Source organism: Penicillium verhagenii (genome assembly GCF_028828195.1).
Source record: "Penicillium verhagenii strain IBT 33310 chromosome Unknown utg000011l_segment0_segment0, whole genome shotgun sequence".
Lineage (NCBI taxonomy): Eukaryota > Fungi > Ascomycota > Eurotiomycetes > Eurotiales > Aspergillaceae > Penicillium > Penicillium verhagenii.
Genome location: NW_026643175.1, coordinates 1 through 19,112, shown reverse-complemented (window position 1 = coordinate 19,112; position 19,112 = coordinate 1). Strand labels below are relative to the sequence as shown.

Sequence of the window (19,112 nt, the reverse complement as noted above, 5' to 3'; positions counted from 1 at the left end):
TTGCGGTGGGTGATTGGTGGTCGTGGTGAGTTGAGAGTTACGTCAAAAACGACTATTATCAACAAACGTTGAACAAGCAGTAAGTGCTTGGTGAATCGATTGGTCGAGGACAAAATGGCTTGCGAGAAACTTAAAGAGTCAGTTTATTCCTTATTTCTGCTGTCTTTACCTACTAGGAATCATTGATGATCTTGTAAGATACGACTACCTTGAAGCGACTGAGAGTCGCGCAAGGTGATAAGATTTATCTACGGTGCATTTACTTGTTTGATCAATACGTTCTTGTCAATGCTTAAATTGAATGAAGCTCTTTTACTTGTTGATCTCTGTCGGCTCATGTTTTTATGGCCTTAGAGTCCGGATATACCTGTACATACTAAGCGCACATCAGCAGGCCCATAAATTTGGTTGAATGAACAGTCGTGGACAGAATCGATTCCTTATCAAAGCTCCCATATCCCCCTGAGATCTCCTGATCTTCGCCTCTCTTTTTATTTCTAGCGATCGTAATCGTAAACATCATGAATTGGGGGTGTGCCGTCGAGCACACATCACCCGAAGCCGCCGTTGTGCCGAAGAGGCCTCGTTTAGTACCGGTATCTGGTCGAGTAATCTGCATAATTGTCAGCGTGTGCCCAAATTCACAAGCTTAAAGCTGGATTGGGGGACGTACCCTTTGGGCTGACGACCAAACCACGACCCTTCTTTGCGCCCTTGTAGATGGTCTCGATGATGTCGATCAACTCCTGCTTGTCCTCCAGCACCCAGTTCAACTTGTTGTTGTTACCCGTACCAAAATCGCACATCATATGTTTGTTTCGATAGAAGTACATGATCGTCATCGGGTCGTAAAGCTCGTACATGGTGCTGAAGTCGGGTACCTCGTCGAGGTCGCAGAGGTAGATCACGGCGAAGTCTAGTGGGTGTTGATGTTAGGACTCGTTCGTTGGGGTAAAACGCCGTGATTGGACTCACTCTTCACTCGTTCGGCAATTTTGTAGAGGACTTCATCTTGACGAATGCCTAGTCGGTAGGAATTAGTGTCGCGACCTCGGCAGAACAGTACAAGAAACTCACAGTCGGGATCGTGATCGCGGCCAAACCGGATGACCACAAGGCGCTCTTCTTCAGATAAAATGGCCTGGTCAACGTGCCAGGCTGATCGCAAGTGAGGCAGAACAATGGAACCCATGGCGCTGTTTCTGTGACTGAGAGATAGTACTGCGTTCGGTCAAACTCACGGGTGAAAATTGGAGAAGCTGGAGCTTATCGCAGCACCCCGCGATAGGGTCAGGTGACGACCGATCGACAGACTACAGTACTAAAGTTAAGTGGATTTCGAGAGGTTTTTGATAATTCAATATTTGGCATTTATTGGAGGTTTAAAAGGCTGAACAATTGCGCTTACTGGGTGCTTCGTAATTGACACTACAACTCGCAAATGTCTCGTTGTCACCCACCTGGGCACCTAAGGCCTCATCCATCCATCATGGATGCCCACATATATTTACAAATCCCCCCACCATAAAATCACATGCGCATCTGGAACTGCTTATGTACTGCCCGTCCACTCACCTGAATATTCATTCGCAAATTCCCCAACCAGGATTCGAAGATTCCAGAATAACCTTATATACCTACTATGCAGCTTGATATCGAAATAGGTTGGTCCTGACCTCGGGAATAAGGCACCAGTATTTCCAAATATATTGACCCATGTACAAATGATTATTTGTAGTACCATACATATACAGGCGCTGTCAACTAGACCTACATGTGGATTATTCCAAGCCCAACTGGAGATCCATACTGTTGGAGCGGTTTTGGGAAACATCTTGGAATTGATTCAATGAATGACCAACATTGAACAGCACCAGTCTGCAGTCAAGTGCTCAAGTGCTTGGAACTGTACATTAAAAACCTTGGAAGTTCCACTGAGTTACCAGCGGCTATTTAGTCCAAAACCTTGGAACCACCTCCAACACGGTTGTGGATCCCTTGGACATTGAATGTTTACTACTCGGGTCAACATTCTGATGCTCGTCTGTTCACCCCTTTACTTGAGCACTTCCAATTGCGATCTTGGAAGGTCGTGGATGCACTTAGATGCCCAAGATCTACCAGTTGACCTTTTGGTACATCCATAGTACGCACAGAGTACTATGTAAGGCGTAGTAGGTACTATCTAGTAGATGCCTGTGCTACATTATCAGGCGTAGGCTTGAAACCTGTTTACATGTAATCTATGAGGCACTTAATGTTTCCAAGGTTGACACCTCAAGTCTGTCTTATCTTCCGCTCTAAGCCGGCGAGTGGTGCCAGACACCGCCTCAACAAACTATGGGCCAAGACAGTCTAAGCCTCAGAAGGCGAAAGAATATTGGGGATTATTGAGTGGGAGACGGAAAAGCTTTTGCTGTTCCAATCATAAACCCGATCTGAAGGTGCCCACAGGCCCAAAGAGGTATAGTGGATACGTACTATTCGATGCGCCATTCTGAAATCAAAACAAGCCCCAAAGACAAAGCTCGCTAAGCTTGGCAAAACATGGACCGAATCACTGGAAAAGGTAGTTTCACAAGGGTGGCGCGGGGCTGAGGAGGGGTTATAAGGCTTGTGTCTCTCCCTTTCTCTTACACTCTCTTCATCCGCAACACTTTTCTCTCTACCCCCCCAAATCACATCACATCTATCAAAATGGCTTGGTTCCACGGTATGTGCCACACAATCCTTCTACACATGAAAGACTGTCCATGCCTAACACACTTATCACAGAGGAGAGCAACGAGGCCCGCGCCCACGAGGAGGTTACCCAGCGCCCCCACGAGGCCAAGTGGTCCCACGAGCTCATCGGCGGTGCCGCCGCCTACGAGGCCATGAAGGCTTACGAGCAGCACGAGGAGCGTGAGGGTAATTGGAATTCCACCCCAGGTCGCCAAAGTTCATGGACTGACATCTTTTATAGGCAAGGTCGAGAACCACGCCAAGGCCAAGGAGATCATTGCTGGTCTTGCCGGTGCCTTCATTGACCGTGAGGTCGAGACCCGTGGTCTGGACTTCGTCGACCGCGAGAAGGCCAAGCACCACGCCAAGCAGGCCTACGAGTCCCGCATGGAGGAGAGTGGCCGCTGGTAAACAGTCCCTTTTTCGAACGACCCACAATCAATACTTGGCGATTTCGGAGAATGAAGATTGAAGACATGGGAATACAATACAATACCACGATTGAATGAGATCATTTCCATGAACTGCTGTGAGAGTTTGTTTTCTAAAAAATACGTAGTCAAAGACGGGTTTCTGTTGGACAGCGGGGCAAGGACGCTGGGACAGGTCGCAGTAGAAGATTTTGGAAGCTTTGTAGATCATATTAAAGTAGCTTCGGAACTAGCCGATCGTCAAGCAGAGAAATAAAGGTTTAGCATATGTGGCCTGGGCAGCCACTAGACAGTACAGACTGGAAGAGAGGTGAAGGGACATATTTAGTACACAGCCACAGCATTAGCGCGCGCTACGCGCTACACGTAAACAAAGCCGTTCAATACTACTGGGTACGATGACGCATTTATTATTTTCTACAAGACTAAACTTCTTCTCCAAGCGACCGGGCAAGCCGATCAGTTGATGAAAAAGTGAGTTCGCGTCGATCGAGGGTAGTGTAAGCCCGATGACACTGTGCGACCAACATGCGCAAGCACAGAGGTTGGTTGCGAGATCCAAAAATGGGAATAATCAATGTGTTTCCCGTAGGAAACTTTCAGAGATTAAACTGAAAAGAACAGATACTACACTTGATCTAAGCCAATTGGCAAAGAGAGCTGGAAAAGAAAAAAGAAAACAGGAAATGGGGGAGAGCGGAACAAAGTATTTATACCCAAAAGTAAGGGGACCGTGCGCGTCTCTAGCTTACATCATCAAAGCAAACAAGCAAACAAGAGTGGGGCCACCGGGTCATGTGATAACCCTGCTGCATTTTCTGCACCTCACCGCCACCTCATTAGGGAGTCCTGTGACTAACGGTGAGCCCCAGCCCTAATATGACCCAAACGGGATAAGCGCAGCCCACGTCGGCGTAATTTTTGGATTTTTTTGCAGGCTCGACTAAGGGCTCCACCACGAAGCCCGACAGATCTTCTTCCGACCATCTCTCACGCCGGCGCAGGATATTTACCTCTTTGCGACCTTACCCTTTTCCGTCCCCATCCCCTCCCATCTATTCACAATGGCTCCCGTTGCTGCTGTACGTTGAAAGACACCCCGTGAACGCTTTGCTGTTCCTCCCCACTGGCTGTATGCAGCAGACCCATGCACCACCCAAAATGATGTCGGCCGAATATTGGAATATCTATTCGGCTGTCCAGACTTCTTCGTGGCCATGATCTGCTGCGACTACCACTGGGGAACTCGACATGTTGGAGCAGTAGGCTAATTCAGTTGTTTTCCGGTAATAGGCCCGTGGTCGCAAGGCCCAGAAGGTCACCCAGAAGGTACGTTGCTGCAATCTACGAAGAAAAAAAATCAACCTCCAATACAATTGGATGTTTTCAAGCCGGAGAAACTAACAATATACTACAGTTCATCATCAACGCTTCGCAGCCCGCGAGCGACAAGATCTTCGATGTCTCTGCCTTCGAGAAGTTCCTCCACGACCGCATCAAGGTCGAGGGCCGTGTCGGCAACCTCGGTGACAACGTCGCCATCAACTCCATTGGTGACGGCAAGGTCGAGGTTGTTGCTCACATCCCCTTCTCCGGACGTTACCTCAAGTACCTGTACGTTGATAATCACCCAATTCTCGGTAACATAATTGAATCGTCTTGCTGACTGGAGTCTTTTCTCTCTTTACAGCACCAAGAAGTACCTGAAGAAGCAGCAGCTCCGTGACTGGCTCCGTGTCGTCTCCACCTCCAAGGGTGTCTACGAGCTCCGCTTCTACAACGTCGTCAACGACGAGGCTGAGGAGGATGAGGAATAAATATTCAAACCCTCGACCAACTCTTGAATGATGATTGTCGATCGATTCCATCTGGATTATGTGCATTCCTCTTTGGCTTGTGATTTTTGCCGGACAAAAGTGTGAGAGCCGTGGAAGGTTGGATCGTGGATTTGTCGGGATAGACTAGCCCTTAATTGGGTTATGAAATCAAAAAAAGTTTATACCCTTCACACATTTTGCAGTCAAATTTCGTAGCATACCGTCAACTAGAGATCGTAGATTGTCCAGACATTTGCCGTAGAAGGGCGCATCTCTAGTGGAATAAATTCTCAAATCAACCCGTCATGTAAAAAGTCCTAATGTCATTCGCTGAAATCACAGTATTCAAAGTACTAGTACTAGTATGTAGTAGTATGCTATGTGGTGCCTGGGTTATTCCTTTTGGGACCACCGCCTCCCTGTGCTGCTTCTCTCACATCCTGAACTTTTTGTCCAGGAGGAGCAACTAGATTGTTATTTTGGAACTTCCATCCTTTCGCCTCCAATCTTTTCCATACAACGCCTGCCTTCACCCGCACCAAGTCACCCGTAGCAATCGAATCTTCCTTAGAATCGTGACCCTGATCTCCTCCCATTTGAATGTTACGGTCGAGAACCTTTTGTGCCAGGGCCTTGAGACTCATGCGACTGGGCAGCCGGCCTCTTGGGTGAGGGTAGAGAATCACGGTGTCAATGATGACAGGATGAATGATTCGACAAACATTGAGGTCATTATCGATTGCATGGCCAATCAAAGGTGTATCAGGTTGTAGAAATGTGAACAGAAGGGATCGCGCCGCAGCAGGGGAATCAACTACCTCCAGAGGTTTGGTGTCTTTCCCATTATTTTCTTGTTTGGCATTCGCAGTGCCATAAGGAATGGCAGACGCAAAATGCTCAGGGAAGACACCCGAATAGCGTGAGTTGAGGTCCAGCACCTCACCCATAGGCTTGACCAAGATGTCCAAGATATCACGACCCTGCGGCCAGGTGACAGCAGTCAGACGAATGAGCTCTAAACCCAAAGTCGTGTAACCCATTTCGCAGTCGAAAGAAACAGGATCTAGGGGTCCTTTATTTGGTTGTGCGGGTGTTTCTTCAAACTGGAGAATTGACGCAAGGCGCTTTACTTCTGACACTTTGAAAACATGAGTTTTGGCCTTGGTGCAGCCTGACGACGCACCTACAGGCTCAGTGCAGCATGGAAAGTATGCCTCTTGGGAGCCAGTGACGTTGTCTGTTTTTTTGCGCGTCGAATACATAGGTCGACTTGGATGATATGTGCACTGACCGCCGCTGGCCAATGCTCCATCCTCGCGGCGGCCTGGGAATACTTGAAAGCGTCCACCGCACCGATCACACTTTTCCCAGCCCTTAGACTCGATGACGCCCCTCTTGGCAGTTTCAACCTCCGTTTGGGTGGGTGCCTTAGTGACATAGCCAAACTCCTCAAGACCGGTCACTGGTGTGACAAGTGCAACTGCAAGAGCTGTTTCTTCCTTCATTGAGAGACCCGTAGTGATAGGCTTCAATAGCTTTTGCGTATTGGGTTGGACAGGTTGGATCTTGTAGTACCGGGAATTCAGATGAGCCATTACCTCCTGAGCCCATTCTTCCAATCCCATCTTCGTCAATTTTACGATCCGAAGTTTGATGATATTGGAGTAAACCCCTGGGTTATCTTTGGCTACCTTTTCCTCCTCATCCAGGGCCATTGTCACAAGCTCATCTTTGTTGAGGACGAAGCATTTGTTTGAACTGCCCTTGTCCTTGGCAAGTTTCTCATTGAGTGCTGACATGCCGGAATGCAGCTTGGTCAGAATGGCCGACCGGACCGCATGAGTTGCTGGAGCTTTGGGAAGCATGCGAGGATTGAGACTTTCTTTTGGCACCTTTCGCGGAGGAAGTTGGGAAGATGTACTCGGTTGAGAAGTGGCCGGAGCTTTTTGTTCTTGACTCGTAGTTTTAGAAGCTGTGCGCCCTGGCGGAGGAGAGACTTTCCGAGAAACCGATGATAGTCTGGAAATATCTGGCTTGACGCTTTGAGATTTCTGGTCTGCTTCAGTTACAGCCACTGGTGGGTGTCTTGAGTGCTCTCGAACAGGCACATGGATAGATGATATTGACTTTGAGCCTGACGATGAGGTGGCGCTGTCGACCTTTAGCCTTTTAGTGGTACGCTCATCGTCAACTGAGCTAGAAGCTCGTTTCACAACTATAGGCAGAGTGCTTGTCTGTGCGGTGTGCGAGAAAATGCAAGTGATGAGGCAGCATTGATTGACCTGAGGACAGGGAACCCCATTGAACAAACCCAGAGTTGTGAACATTATCGGCTGAAGAGCTCTGAGCTAGACCCTTCAAGTACAAAGTAATGTTTTGTGTGATATGATGAGATATTGCTCAAAGCTGTATCAAGAGATCATGATTGACTTTCAAAAATGACGATAGACTTCATGGGAATGTTTTCAGCTTGGTCCAGGTGCAGAGAAGCAAGCAACCTTCCAGTTGTTATGACTTGCAAATCATAGAGCTCGGGATGCGGACATTAGTATCACCGATTGCTTGCGAGATAGCACGGTCCTAATTGAAGATATATTAGACCTTCTTCCTTTCGGGCGAAATTGAAAAAAGAAATCAACAATAAAAAAAGTCACTTTAAAGAAGCAGGAGAGACAAATGGAAGTGAATGTTGTAGGAGAAGCCAAGCAGTCGATTGCTGAAGATTGGAATGCAAACCAAATCAAACTAGACACCCGAAAGTCTAGGCCACAAGCAAATGCAGACTGGTCTTATCGCCCGGCCTTATCGGATACAGGAACTTAGAGTCAGCCTTAACTCCGACGAGCGCAGACATGGCCTTTTATTTCGTCAGCCTGGCCTCTTAATTTTCCCTTTGCAAATAATCCCGTCACATACTGCAAAAATGTCAGATACCGAAGCTCCGACCAAAGCCGACCACCTCTGTGTCCTGGTGCATGGGTATGTTTGGTTCCCTTGGTTTGGGATGACGTCGGAATGGACACAAGCTGACCTGCTCTTTGACTAGGCTCTGGGGTAAGCCAGCACACCTTGACTACATGGCAGCAGCACTCAAAGAGAGATATGGAGAAGATCACCTTTACATTCTATGTCCAGAAGGAAATAGCGGCAACTTCACCTATGATGGAGTCGAAGTGGGTGGCGAACGAGTCGTGCATGAAATCGAAGACACCCTGCAAAAATTGGAGGCCAAAGGGCAAAAGATTACGAAAATTAGCGTTGTTGGCTACTCCTTGGGGGGTCTGGTCGCTCGATATGCCATTGGGTTGCTTCAGGCCCACGGATGGCTGGATAAAGTGGAACCAATGAACTTCACTACATTTGCCTCACCACATATTGGAGTGAGAACACCCCTTAAGGGGGTATGGGACAGCATATGGAATGGATTAGGCCCTCGACTGGTCTCGATTTCCGGCCAACAATTGTTCATGGTCGATTCCTTCCGCGATACTGGAAGACCCCTGCTTAGCATTCTCGCCGACCCAGAGAGCATTTTCATTCAGGGACTGAAGAGATTCCAAAATCGAAGTGTCTACGGAAATATTGTGAACGATCGTACCACGGCATTTTACACAACCCTTTTTACGAAAACAAACCCTTTCCGGGACCTCGAAAAAATTAATATTAATTATGTTGAGGGCTATGAACAAGTGATCATTGATCCTGAAGAGTTCCTGCTACCGCTCACACCCAAGGAACCCGAGACTTGTGCATCCGAAGCTTGGCAGCAAAGCAAAGCATTTCTACAAAACATGCCAATCTATCTGCTTATTCTGCTGCTGCTGCCTCCTGCTTCCACACTGTTCTGCATCAATGCCGCCATTCAAACATTCCGCAGCCAGAAACGAATTCGGCTTCACGTGGAAGGCAAAAACGGCGCGCTTTTTGGGAAGTACAAAGTACCTTTACTGGTGCGGGATATGCAACACGTCATGGACGAAGTATTTGAGAGTGCCAATGCTCGACAGGAGCCTGCCTATCTCTCTAGTTCTGACCTCGAGGCTTCTGACTCCCATGAGAAGAATACGGGGAAGGGAATGAAGTCCAACAGATTCAATTCGGATTCATCTACCGACTCCGAGTCTTCAGAAGCTGGATTTGTGGCGTCTCAATCCCCCAAGCTTGCATTGACACCTGGCCAATTCGACATCATTGATTCTCTGAATGACGTGGGTTTCCGCAAGTATCCTGTCTATATCCATAAGCACCGACATAGCCATGCAGCGATCGTGCATCGGATTCAAAAGGAAAGCCACAGTGAGGGCAAGCTGGTCATGAAACACTGGCTTGACAATGGTTTTATGGTATAATTTGCTTCACGCGGTATCATCTTGACTCATTCCACCATTACGAAATTTCGGCGTTATCTTTTGAAGACACTCAGCACTACATAGACACTTGTATACTACACGCGATAGACATTACATTCTACACAATATCATCTTAAACTTGATTCATGACGAAGTCTCTTTTTCCCTTTTCAAACCGACCTTTCATGCCCTAATTTTGTCTCATGAAACTGGAGAATGATGTCAAGAACTAGTACTGCATACCAACTTGAAGTTATAACCACAGTAAATAGTTCTGTCACCTCAGCTTGGGGTATGGCGGCCGATAGAGGCCATCCTATCGGCCGCCGCAGTTCATACATTATTGCTTTTTCATACTCTGGGCACTTATGTTGTTTCTGGTCAACAGCGACCAGTCTAAGCTTGATAACCCCACTGGTGCCTGATATCTTAGGCGCAGTACTCCGCCCTTCCATTGACACGCCCCCACGGGCCCACATAGTGCGGGAACAACTGGTCTCCTTTCTCCAGGGACCAGAACCAAAAAAAAAAAAACGCAGACCAGGTAATACAGCGTGACAAAAGCCCCCAATTGAAGACATGGTATGTGAAAATCTAGATTTCTCCAAATTCAATCCACTAAATCAATCTAGGCATTTCCCACAGAGGCAGTATACCTGCATGACGCTTCTCTGAGAACTCTGACTACAGAGATCCTGACATATCAACCCATCTCCTCGCTATCCGAGGATGAACAAGACCTAGCCAAGAACATCAGCTTAGATGAATCAGCCATGACAGTGCGCCAAACAATCCTATACCCCCAAGGAGGCGGCCAGCTTAGCGACACCGGCACCATCGCCGCCTTAAACCAAGAACCCAGCTTCACCGTGTCTCTGGTCCGCAAAACACCAGACGGAAAAATCATTCACTTCGGAAAGCCTAGTAACGGGGACCCGACTGCTTTCGCGGAGGGCCAGAGCGTTGTGCAGACGGTCGATGGCGCCAAACGGGACTACCACTCTCGGCTTCATACGGCCGGCCACATTATCGGCGTTGCAATGGAGATTCTCATGCCGAATATGAAAGAGCTCAAGGCTAATCATACGCCCAAAGAGGCGGGTATGGAGTATGAGGGACTTTTGTATAATGAGCATAAGCCGCTGATTCAGGCAAAGATTGATGAGTTGGTTCGGCAGGATTTGCCGGTTACTGTTTCGTGGTTGGATCCTGGCTCGATTGTGGATGATCGTGCTAAGCCTGGGGATGGTCCTGTTCGGATTGTTAGTGTTGGTGGACTCGACCAGAGTCCCTGTGGTGGTACCCATGTGGAGCGGACTGGTTTGGTTGGCTCGATCAGCATACGCAAGATCACTAGGAAGAGTGGGGTTAGCCGGATCTCATATGAAGTGAAATAGAAATATAAACTTTTAACTGTAATGTTACGATCACGGGTGCTGTGCGGCCATTACCCGATTCTGAGGTTCGACGTTACTGAAAAATTTAGGTCAACTGGTAATCCCCATTGATGCATTAGTAGGTACCTACTCAGTTGAATTTCAAGGTTGTATATTGATGAGATCCACTGGATGTCTGCACCTGGGTACTAGCTATTTATCATGTCTCAAGTGCTTACTCTTCAACACCATGGAGCACTTTAAGCATTCCGCGAGCAGCGTGCTCCCCAAGAGCATCAAGGCTACCCATTCCCAACAGCTCGAGAACACTGATATCGAATCCAAAGGTCAATTTCCACCACTGTCTCACTTCAATGGCAACAAGGGAATCAATTCCAAGATCAGACAAAGGGCAGGATGTCTGTAGGTCTTCTTCCGGCTTCAGCAAGAAGCTGAAGACTTTCTTTCCGATCTCCTTAGCAAGAAGACGGGTGGATTCGGGCTGCTCAAGCAAAGACTGGTCACTCTTGGCTGCAACAAGGAATGATTGTAGACCCTCGCTAGATGGGTATCCCGAGGCCTTTCCGTTATTGTCGTGATTGTTGAAGACAGCCAGTCGGGTATCCTTTTTCCAGACCGCACGATTTTTGGAATTTCTTGAAGTATCGTCTGTGCGAGGCCCAAGACAGAAGCCTTTTAAACCTTTCGAAGCACCTAGTGGTGAATTGTTCAAAGGAGATTGAACGGCTGCCTCTATAGCTTCAATCAGACCTTGTGATGAAACCGTCCAGTCTGCTGTCCCGGAATTTTTGAGCTTCTGCAGAATCGACTCGTTTTCGGCGACATATCCAACCTCTTCGACGGCGCCGATCTGGATAGAGCATGCGCGCAGGCCCAATCCCAACCTATAATTGGCAAAAGCATCCAAGAAGCTGTTGGCACCAGCATAGTTGATCTGGCCAGGTTGTCCAAGTAAGCCCGAAGTTGAACTGAAGAGGACGAAAAAATCAAGGTCAGCACCAGCGGACAATGAAGCATTGTGGAGATTCCAGGTTCCTTGAACTTTGGGATTAACGGCAGTGCTCCACTCCTCCATCGTCATGCGTGGGAAGCTCTGGTCAGCAAGCACCATGGACATTTGGAAGATACCCTTGAGCTGGCCTTGGGCCTGTGAAATTGCCTTGTTAACATCCTCAAGTCTGTCAACTCTGCCCTGAACAAAACTGGCGCGGCAGCCCATGCTAGAAAGTTCTTGGGCAAATTCCAAGTGCTTCTCATTTGAGCCAGCACTTCTTGAGAGATAGATTAGGTGCCGGGCCCCGTGTTTTACCATCCATGTGGAGATAAAACGGCCTAAGCCGCCAAGGCCACCGACAAGCAGATACGCACCAGAGCTATCGAAGCGCAAGGGCTTCTTTCGCTGCTGAATATTTTCTCCCAGACTCAATTGACCGTTTTTATCACGCATTGATACAACAATCTTCCCCAGGTGAACACCCTGTTGCATGTATCGGAAGGCGTCAAGAATCGCATCGGATGCAAAGACCTTGATAGGTCGAATGGGTTTGATGTGACGCTCTCGTGTCAGCTTGACAATTTCCTTGAGTAGCCTTCATCATGCAGTATGTTAGCTGTCCAACGCGATAAATCTAAGGGGCAGTTCCGCCAGTGACACTTACTCTTTTGCCATCTTTGCCCTCGTGAAGCAGATCTGGTCCAGGTCGACGCAGCAATAGCTACGGTTGTCTACAAACGTTTTCATATCAAGCTTGCCAGAGCCAACCAGATCTCGTTTGCCAATTTCGACCATCTTGCCGAATGGCGCAATGCATTGCCATGTTGCATGCAGCAACTCGCCAGATAGGGAGTTCAAAGCCAAGTCGACACCCTCACCATTGGTCTCTCGCATCACATCCTCAACAAATGAGGTATTTCGAGAGTTGAATATTCTGTGCCTAGGAATCCCAAATCTCTCCATAAGGTACCTGACTTTTTCCTCGTTGCCGACGGTTGTGTAAATCTCGGCTCCGGCCATCTGAGCCAGCTGGATGGCAGAGATACCAATTCCACCACAAGCACTGTGGATCATGACGGACTAATACGACGTCAGGGCTCAAGTACACGATACGTACGGACTCATAGTAGTTAGAACATACCTGTCCCTTTTTCAAGTTTCCAACGCTGAACAACGAGTGGATCGACGTCGCGAAAACGCATGGCATAGCAGCCGCGTCCTCAAAGCTCAAGCCGTCTGGAATGATTTCACAAAGATTCTCAGAAATCACAACCTTCGTGCCAAATGCACCTCGTGCAATAAACATGACGCGATCGCCGGTCTTCGTGTCTTTAACATTGGGACCAGTGCGTCGAACAATTCCGGCGCCTTCTAAGCCGAACCCATCTCCCGGAGACTCGAGAATGCCCATCGCACACAGAACATCCTAAGAATTCACGTTAAACATGTTAAATAATTATTAAAATAAGGCTTCAACCTACCTTAAAGTTTAAGCCGGCTGCATGTACTTCAATTTCCACGTCATCATCCTTCAAAGCTAGAGATTCCTGGTGGGTCCATTCCAAAGCGGCCAAGCGACCAGGCTTACTGGTACGAAGCGCGATCGTGTCATTCGGGTCCGATAACAGCAGTTCACCCTGCACTGAGAAAGAATGAATACGTCCAACGTGGATCGTATTTTCGACAACAGCGTATTCTAACTCCGGCTTGAGAGTGTCATCTTCCTGGCGGGCTTGAAACTTCTCAAACACATCAATGATATTCTCAATGGAGGCATCAACTTTGTCGACTTCGCAAGTAGCGAAGTCAGCCAGCAATTCATGGCGAATTGTCCTCGCAATGCCGTTGATTTGACCAAACCTCGGGTCCTGGCATTGCATCTGCAAAAGGCCAGTCACCCAGAGAATGCCGCATTTCTTCAAATTATCCACCAGCATTTTGAATAACTCAAACCGTTTATTGTCCAAGTCCTCAAAGAATGGGCCGTCGTCATCAAGTAGAGCGATCACATCTTGACCAACAGGAAATGGCATATCTTGCATGCCGCAATGGTGAACGGCATATCCCCGATTTTCCAAACTTTGTGCCATAGCGCTCACATTCTCTGAGCTGGAGAGAGTCAAAAGTGTGACACGCTTTTGGGGCAAGATCTCGACTGCCGGCCTAGCCGCAATTATGGTGTTCAACTGATGTGGAAATGGTGAATCAGGGACTACAGCATCAGGGATGCGGAATCCCGCGGCCTTGAGCTCAATCGCCCAGCGTTCAGGACTAACGTAAGGCTCGTCTGATCGGTTATCAGATTGCCCGGCCCACCAGCCGGGCAGAATTCCCCAGACATAGTTGGGCCATTTGCAGGTCGGGGTCAATTCATGAAGCAGCAACCAGCCGTTGGGGTCGAGCAGCTGTCGAATATTACTCAAACTGTCATTTAGAGAGCTTGTGGCATGAATGACGTTGGTAGCCAGAATCAAGTCGTACTTTCGGCCATCCAATCCCTGCATGGAAGGATCCTTGCTGATGTCTAAAGCAATGTATTCCATGTTTGGATACTTGCTGAAGCGCTCCTTGGCCGCAACGAAGAAACCAGGCGAGATATCAGTGAAGGTGTAGTTTGAATAGAGAGTTCTATTCTCAGAAGCCAACATCTTCAAGGTTTTGACGGTCGATCCACCTGTTCCGGCTCCAATTTCAAGGACACGCAGATTGGGCTTGCTGTGAGTCAAATGCTTGAAAAATAGACATTCATCGACTTGCTCCATAGAGACGTAGACATTATTCAATGTATCCTCGGAAAGCAGGATATCCAATGCCGCCTTTTCACCTGTGAATATCTTTTCAACGTTGTCGAAGACTTTCTGTACGGCCACCATGCAAGCATAATCGGTCGCACTCTGCGGCGTCTTGCGAATAATCTCCTTGACCCGTTTCTCAATTATGGAGTTATCAAGATTTTGCAGACCCTGAAGATCAACAGATTGAAGATGGCGCTCGATCCATGATCTGTAATTGTGCAGATGATCAATTGGGGTGTCCAATCCTGCAATGACACGTCCCGTATGGATCATACACAAATGAGTCAGCTCTACCATAGTAGGCATCGAGTCACTGCGGCCAATCAAAGGCTTTATCAGAGTACTGGCATCCAAAAATTCAATATCTGGTCCCCATTCTGCCCGACAAGTGGTGTCGCCAGCTTCGTTGGATTCTTGCTCGTCGAGAACGGATAGCCTGATTCCAGAGCTACGCAACACAACCTTGCCGCGGTTTGTGACGCATTTCCCACTTCCAATAATGGAACCATTTTGAGTGTAGGATGCAGAAGCACGGATCTGAACATCATCGTGGCAACGGTAGATGTACATCTCTGCAATGTTAGTAGGAACCATGATCTTAGAAGCGGGATCCGCATATCCTCTGGATGCAGCAACACTGAGCAGCTGCAGTGAGGCGTCAATCACTGTCGGATGCAGATAATAGCCCTCGCTATCTTTGCTGGCCACATATGATACCGCTCTCTGGGTTGTAGTGTCAGCCTGGACGTTGTCAAGACGTTGGAACTCAGGGCCAAAGTTGAGCCCAGATTTAGCCATTGACTTATAACAATGACTTGTGTCAACTTTGCGTACGAAAGAAACATGACTCTCTGCTTCTCCAACCTCTTCGCCATACCAGCTGGCCTCACCGAAGCAGTGCTTGGTCCAACTGGTTCCGTTGTGGGAAGCAATAGTGAACTCCCACCACTCACTATCAAGAGAGTCCGTCAAATGAATACGACGGAAAGAACTGGTAATTTCGACTGGCTGGCCTTCGTTCAAGACAAGAGCTGTGCTGATAACGACCTTGCGCAGCTTGAATGCTTCATTGACTCCGGTGAGTTGACGCACGGCTTCACCAACCATCCCAGCATATCCAGCGAATGGAAAGACGATATCCGTACCAACCTTGTGATCCCGAATCCATGGTGCGTTCTTCAGGTGGAAAATATTGCGGAAGAGAACATCAGAATCAAGACTCTCCACTACTCGAATACCCAAAAGATCGTGATGCTTGTGCTCTCGATTTCGGGAATCTTTGCTAAGCCTAGATTCGTACCAGAATTTCTTGGAGTGGTCCCATGGGTATCTTGGGAGGTCTGGCAGGGTCGAGCCACTGGCAATGAGCTTGCTCATATCTATGGTGGCATTGAGTACATACAGCTTTCCAATAGCTGTCAAAAATGATTCCAAATCATTCTGTTGGCGAAGGAATGCGGAGACGTAGGGAGAAGAGTCGGAAAGCTGGGCTTGGATTTGCCTCAAAGGACCAGAGAGAGCAGAATGAGGGCCAATCTCTAAGAACACCATGTTCTTAGAAACCTCATGCTGGATGATGGAAGAAACGGCATGTTTGAAAAGCACCGGAGATTCCAGATTCTTCTGCCAGTACCGGGGGCCAAGGCTCGAGCCTTGAGTGAGTACTTTCTTCTCAACACTGCTGAAGAACAACTTTGTTGGATTTTTGGCAGAGACCCTGTGTTCTATCAAGGCATGATAATCCTCGCCAATATCAACCATGTGATGGGAGTGGTATGCCTTGTCCACCTTCAGCTGTCTTGCGAGAATATCGGGATGAGCCTCTTTAATCTTGGTCACGACAGCTTCAACAGCTTCGGAGTCACCAGACAGAGTAACACTCCTCGGAGAATTTTCACAGGCAACTACAACACCAGGTTGCAAAAATTCTTGGACATCTTCAGATCCCAGGCCAATGGCCGCCATAGCCCCAGACTTTGTTTGAAGCATCGTGACCTGGCCACGTTGGAATGCAATTTCAATAGCCTCATTCGCTGTGATAGCGCCGGCAGCATATGCAGCAGCCACTTCACCACTGGAGTGACCTACGACAGCCGCAGGTTGCACTCCAAGGGAAGCTAAAGTGTCCACTAAAGCAATTTGAATGGCTGTGCAGAGTGGCTGGGATAATTCAGCCGAGCCAAGTCTGCTAGCATCGGGCAACTTTTGGAGCTCTTCCTCGATTGACCATTCCGGAGCATTTTGAAGCGTCTGCAAATGTGCATCAAGCGATTGAATACTTATTTTGAAGGTGGGATAAACATTGCTTTGGAGCATGCACTGACCCATCTGTGGCCATTGGGCACCCTGGCCGGTAAATACCATAACAATATTAGGTGTTCCTTCAGACTTTGAGGGTGCTGAGGTCGTGATGGTACCAATGGGGCTCGCCACAGCAAATGCACGATATGGCAAGTGCTCCCTTCTATTGGCTAATGTAAACGCTAGGTCGCCAATGCTGTCTGAGTTGGCTAGGATGTAAGATCTGTAAGTCTCGGCTAGTTTGTTCAGCGAATCAGCACTGTTGGCAGAGTAAACAAGTAGTTGAGATGTGGTGATTGATCGCTTTGGCCTTGGAGAGATGCCGAAGCTCTTAGCTGAATCCAGAATCACATGAGCATTGGTACCGGTGATACCAAAGCTGTTCACACTGATTCTTTCGCTTCGAGATGCGGGCCATGGTATTGGCTCTGTTGGAACCAAGAGTCCAGAGTCCCACGGAATATCCGGATTGGGCTTGTTGAATTTGATGTTCGGAGGAATGATAGATTTCTCCAGGGCCAGTACTGACTTGATCAGTGATGTGAGGCCTGAAGCTCCTTCGGAATGACCAAGGTTGGGCTTGACAGATCCGATCTGAATGCCACCGAATGGGCCAAAAACACGTCCAACGGCCTTAGTTTCAATAGGATCACCGACGGGTGTACCTGTGCCATGACATTCAAAAAATGCAGTCTGGGAAAAATCTGTTATGCCCGCCACCTCATAGGCGCGTCTGATCAAAGCCTCATGAGCAACATCATTAGGCATCATGATTCCACCTGGTCCTCTTCCGTCGTTGTTGGATGATGTTGCCCGGATGACAGCTCGTACTGGGTTTCCATCGCGGATGGCATCAGCCAAGGGTTTGATATAAACAGCTGAAATTGCTTCTCCACGAGCATATCCATTGGCGTCGGCAGAAAAGGTTTTACAGGAGCCATCTGGTGACAAGACTGCTTGTTCTGACATGGCCATTGTCATCTCTGGGCTCAAAATTAAGTTTGCTCCGCCAACAATGGCTCCTTCACAGTCACCTCTGGATAGTGCCAGGCATGCTTCATGGAGCGCAACCAAAGATGCGGAACAAGCAGTACGAACCACCATACTATTTGTTTGAAGTAAGTGGATGGAAAGGTAAAGAAAAAGCATTGACTGACTAACCTTGGGCCTGTCAGGTCCATCTCAAATGAGACACGATTTGCCAAAGTGAAATCTCCATATCCTGTTACACGGTACATGCCATGCTGTTCATTTTCTTTGGCGAACATTTCCTTCCAGTCTTCGCCAAAGCTTCCCTATAACAGCCAATTGGCCGTCCTTTCCAGTTGATTTCGCCGGCATCTTCCATGCACTCTCTGGCAACTTCCAGCATTTGCCGTTGATGGGGTCCATATACTCAAGCTCTGTCTTGCCCATGCTGAAAAATGACGTGTCGATAGTAGCCATATCAACGCTCTCATCAAGGAAGTACCCATGTTGAGTCTTGGTACTAACTGGCTTTTCCGTCTGGAGTGGTATGCACAAGCATTGTATCTGGAACTCTGTACTGGACCGCAGGCATCGCCCTTGGCAATCAAGAAATCCCATAGTTGTTGAGGTGTGTGTATCCTCCGGGAGACGTACTGACATACCACAGATGGCAATGGGGTCTGGGTGCGACTTCTCTGGATGGTTTCCATCCTGATTGCTGATCTTGTTATATGAGTTAGTCAGAGTTAATAGCAATCCATGCAGTTTTCATGGTTCTCGATCAAGATCAGAGCTTCTCAACATACCCATTCAAGGCATCAGTGGTCATTTTCAATAAAGTCATCGATACAGATACGTGTAAATAGTATTCAGTGGGGTTTTGATGGTGGGGAAGTATATGAGAGTCAAACCTTGGAAATTAGTAGAACTTATAGTCATGCAGGGTCCACGGGTATCATCTTCTGTGGACACACCGCACGTGCCGCTTGAAATTTTGCAAAGGTTTGTTTCAATGACAGCTGCAGGTCAGCTTGACAACTCATTGGAATAGAAGTCTAAAGAAAACATCAGCTCGCCTCCATCCTTCCGTATTTGACATGCATGCCCATCGAACGGCCCCCACTTGTGACGCTGTAGCCTAGCGGTAATAAATAGCAAGACTAATCCACATTGCGTAACGTAAGAAGTCTATTACTCACTGAGTCACAGCCTGAATGTATGATGTGGATCATGAAATGTTCATTATGATCAAAAATTAGATGAGGAACCGTGTTTGCTGTACTATGTTTGACAGGGAACACTTCCAGCTCGACAATGCAGGCTGCAGATTGCATG

The 19,112-nt window shown here is 47.9% G+C and overlaps 7 protein-coding genes across 7 annotated transcripts; 4 read left to right on the top strand and 3 right to left on the bottom strand.

Annotated features, from left to right (window-relative positions):
• Positions 1–587: 587 nt before the first annotated feature.
• N7466_010401 (DIM1 family thioredoxin-like protein) lies at positions 588–1,192 on the bottom strand (the record flags this gene model as incomplete). Its single annotated transcript, XM_057169790.1, has 4 exons — positions 588–613; positions 674–916; positions 976–1,023; positions 1,078–1,192. The coding sequence occupies 4 exons, from the start codon at positions 1,190–1,192 to the stop codon at positions 588–590; spliced, it is 432 nt and encodes a 143-aa protein (XP_057016399.1).
• A 1,505-nt stretch (positions 1,193–2,697) lies between these two features.
• N7466_010400 (DUF3759 domain-containing protein) lies at positions 2,698–3,135 on the top strand (the record flags this gene model as incomplete). Its single annotated transcript, XM_057169789.1, has 3 exons — positions 2,698–2,713; positions 2,776–2,910; positions 2,966–3,135. The coding sequence occupies 3 exons, from the start codon at positions 2,698–2,700 to the stop codon at positions 3,133–3,135; spliced, it is 321 nt and encodes a 106-aa protein (XP_057016398.1).
• Positions 3,136–4,219: 1,084 nt separating this feature from the next.
• On the top strand, positions 4,220–4,972 carry N7466_010399 (60S ribosomal protein eL22; the record flags this gene model as incomplete). The annotated part of the gene is made up of 4 exons (XM_057169788.1): positions 4,220–4,237; positions 4,449–4,484; positions 4,573–4,769; positions 4,846–4,972. 4 exons carry the CDS (start codon positions 4,220–4,222, stop codon positions 4,970–4,972), a joined length of 378 nt encoding a protein of 125 aa, XP_057016397.1.
• A 377-nt stretch (positions 4,973–5,349) lies between these two features.
• N7466_010398 (RNA exonuclease) lies at positions 5,350–7,299 on the bottom strand (the record flags this gene model as incomplete). The annotated part of the gene is made up of 1 exon (XM_057169787.1): positions 5,350–7,299. The coding sequence occupies one exon, from the start codon at positions 7,297–7,299 to the stop codon at positions 5,350–5,352; it is 1,950 nt and encodes a 649-aa protein (XP_057016396.1).
• A 596-nt stretch (positions 7,300–7,895) lies between these two features.
• Positions 7,896–9,321, top strand: N7466_010397 (lipase ROG1 family protein; the record flags this gene model as incomplete). The annotated part of the gene is made up of 2 exons (XM_057169786.1): positions 7,896–7,951; positions 8,019–9,321. The coding sequence occupies 2 exons, from the start codon at positions 7,896–7,898 to the stop codon at positions 9,319–9,321; spliced, it is 1,359 nt and encodes a 452-aa protein (XP_057016395.1).
• A 579-nt stretch (positions 9,322–9,900) lies between these two features.
• Positions 9,901–10,718, top strand: N7466_010396 (uncharacterized protein; the record flags this gene model as incomplete). Its single annotated transcript, XM_057169785.1, has 2 exons — positions 9,901–9,903; positions 9,954–10,718. The coding sequence occupies 2 exons, from the start codon at positions 9,901–9,903 to the stop codon at positions 10,716–10,718; spliced, it is 768 nt and encodes a 255-aa protein (XP_057016394.1).
• A 214-nt stretch (positions 10,719–10,932) lies between these two features.
• Positions 10,933–18,606, bottom strand: N7466_010395 (type I polyketide synthase; the record flags this gene model as incomplete). The annotated part of the gene is made up of 7 exons (XM_057169784.1): positions 10,933–12,307; positions 12,377–12,792; positions 12,854–13,138; positions 13,194–17,913; positions 17,970–18,103; positions 18,432–18,495; positions 18,584–18,606. The coding sequence occupies 7 exons, from the start codon at positions 18,604–18,606 to the stop codon at positions 10,933–10,935; spliced, it is 7,017 nt and encodes a 2,338-aa protein (XP_057016393.1).
• Positions 18,607–19,112: the final 506 nt, after the last annotated feature.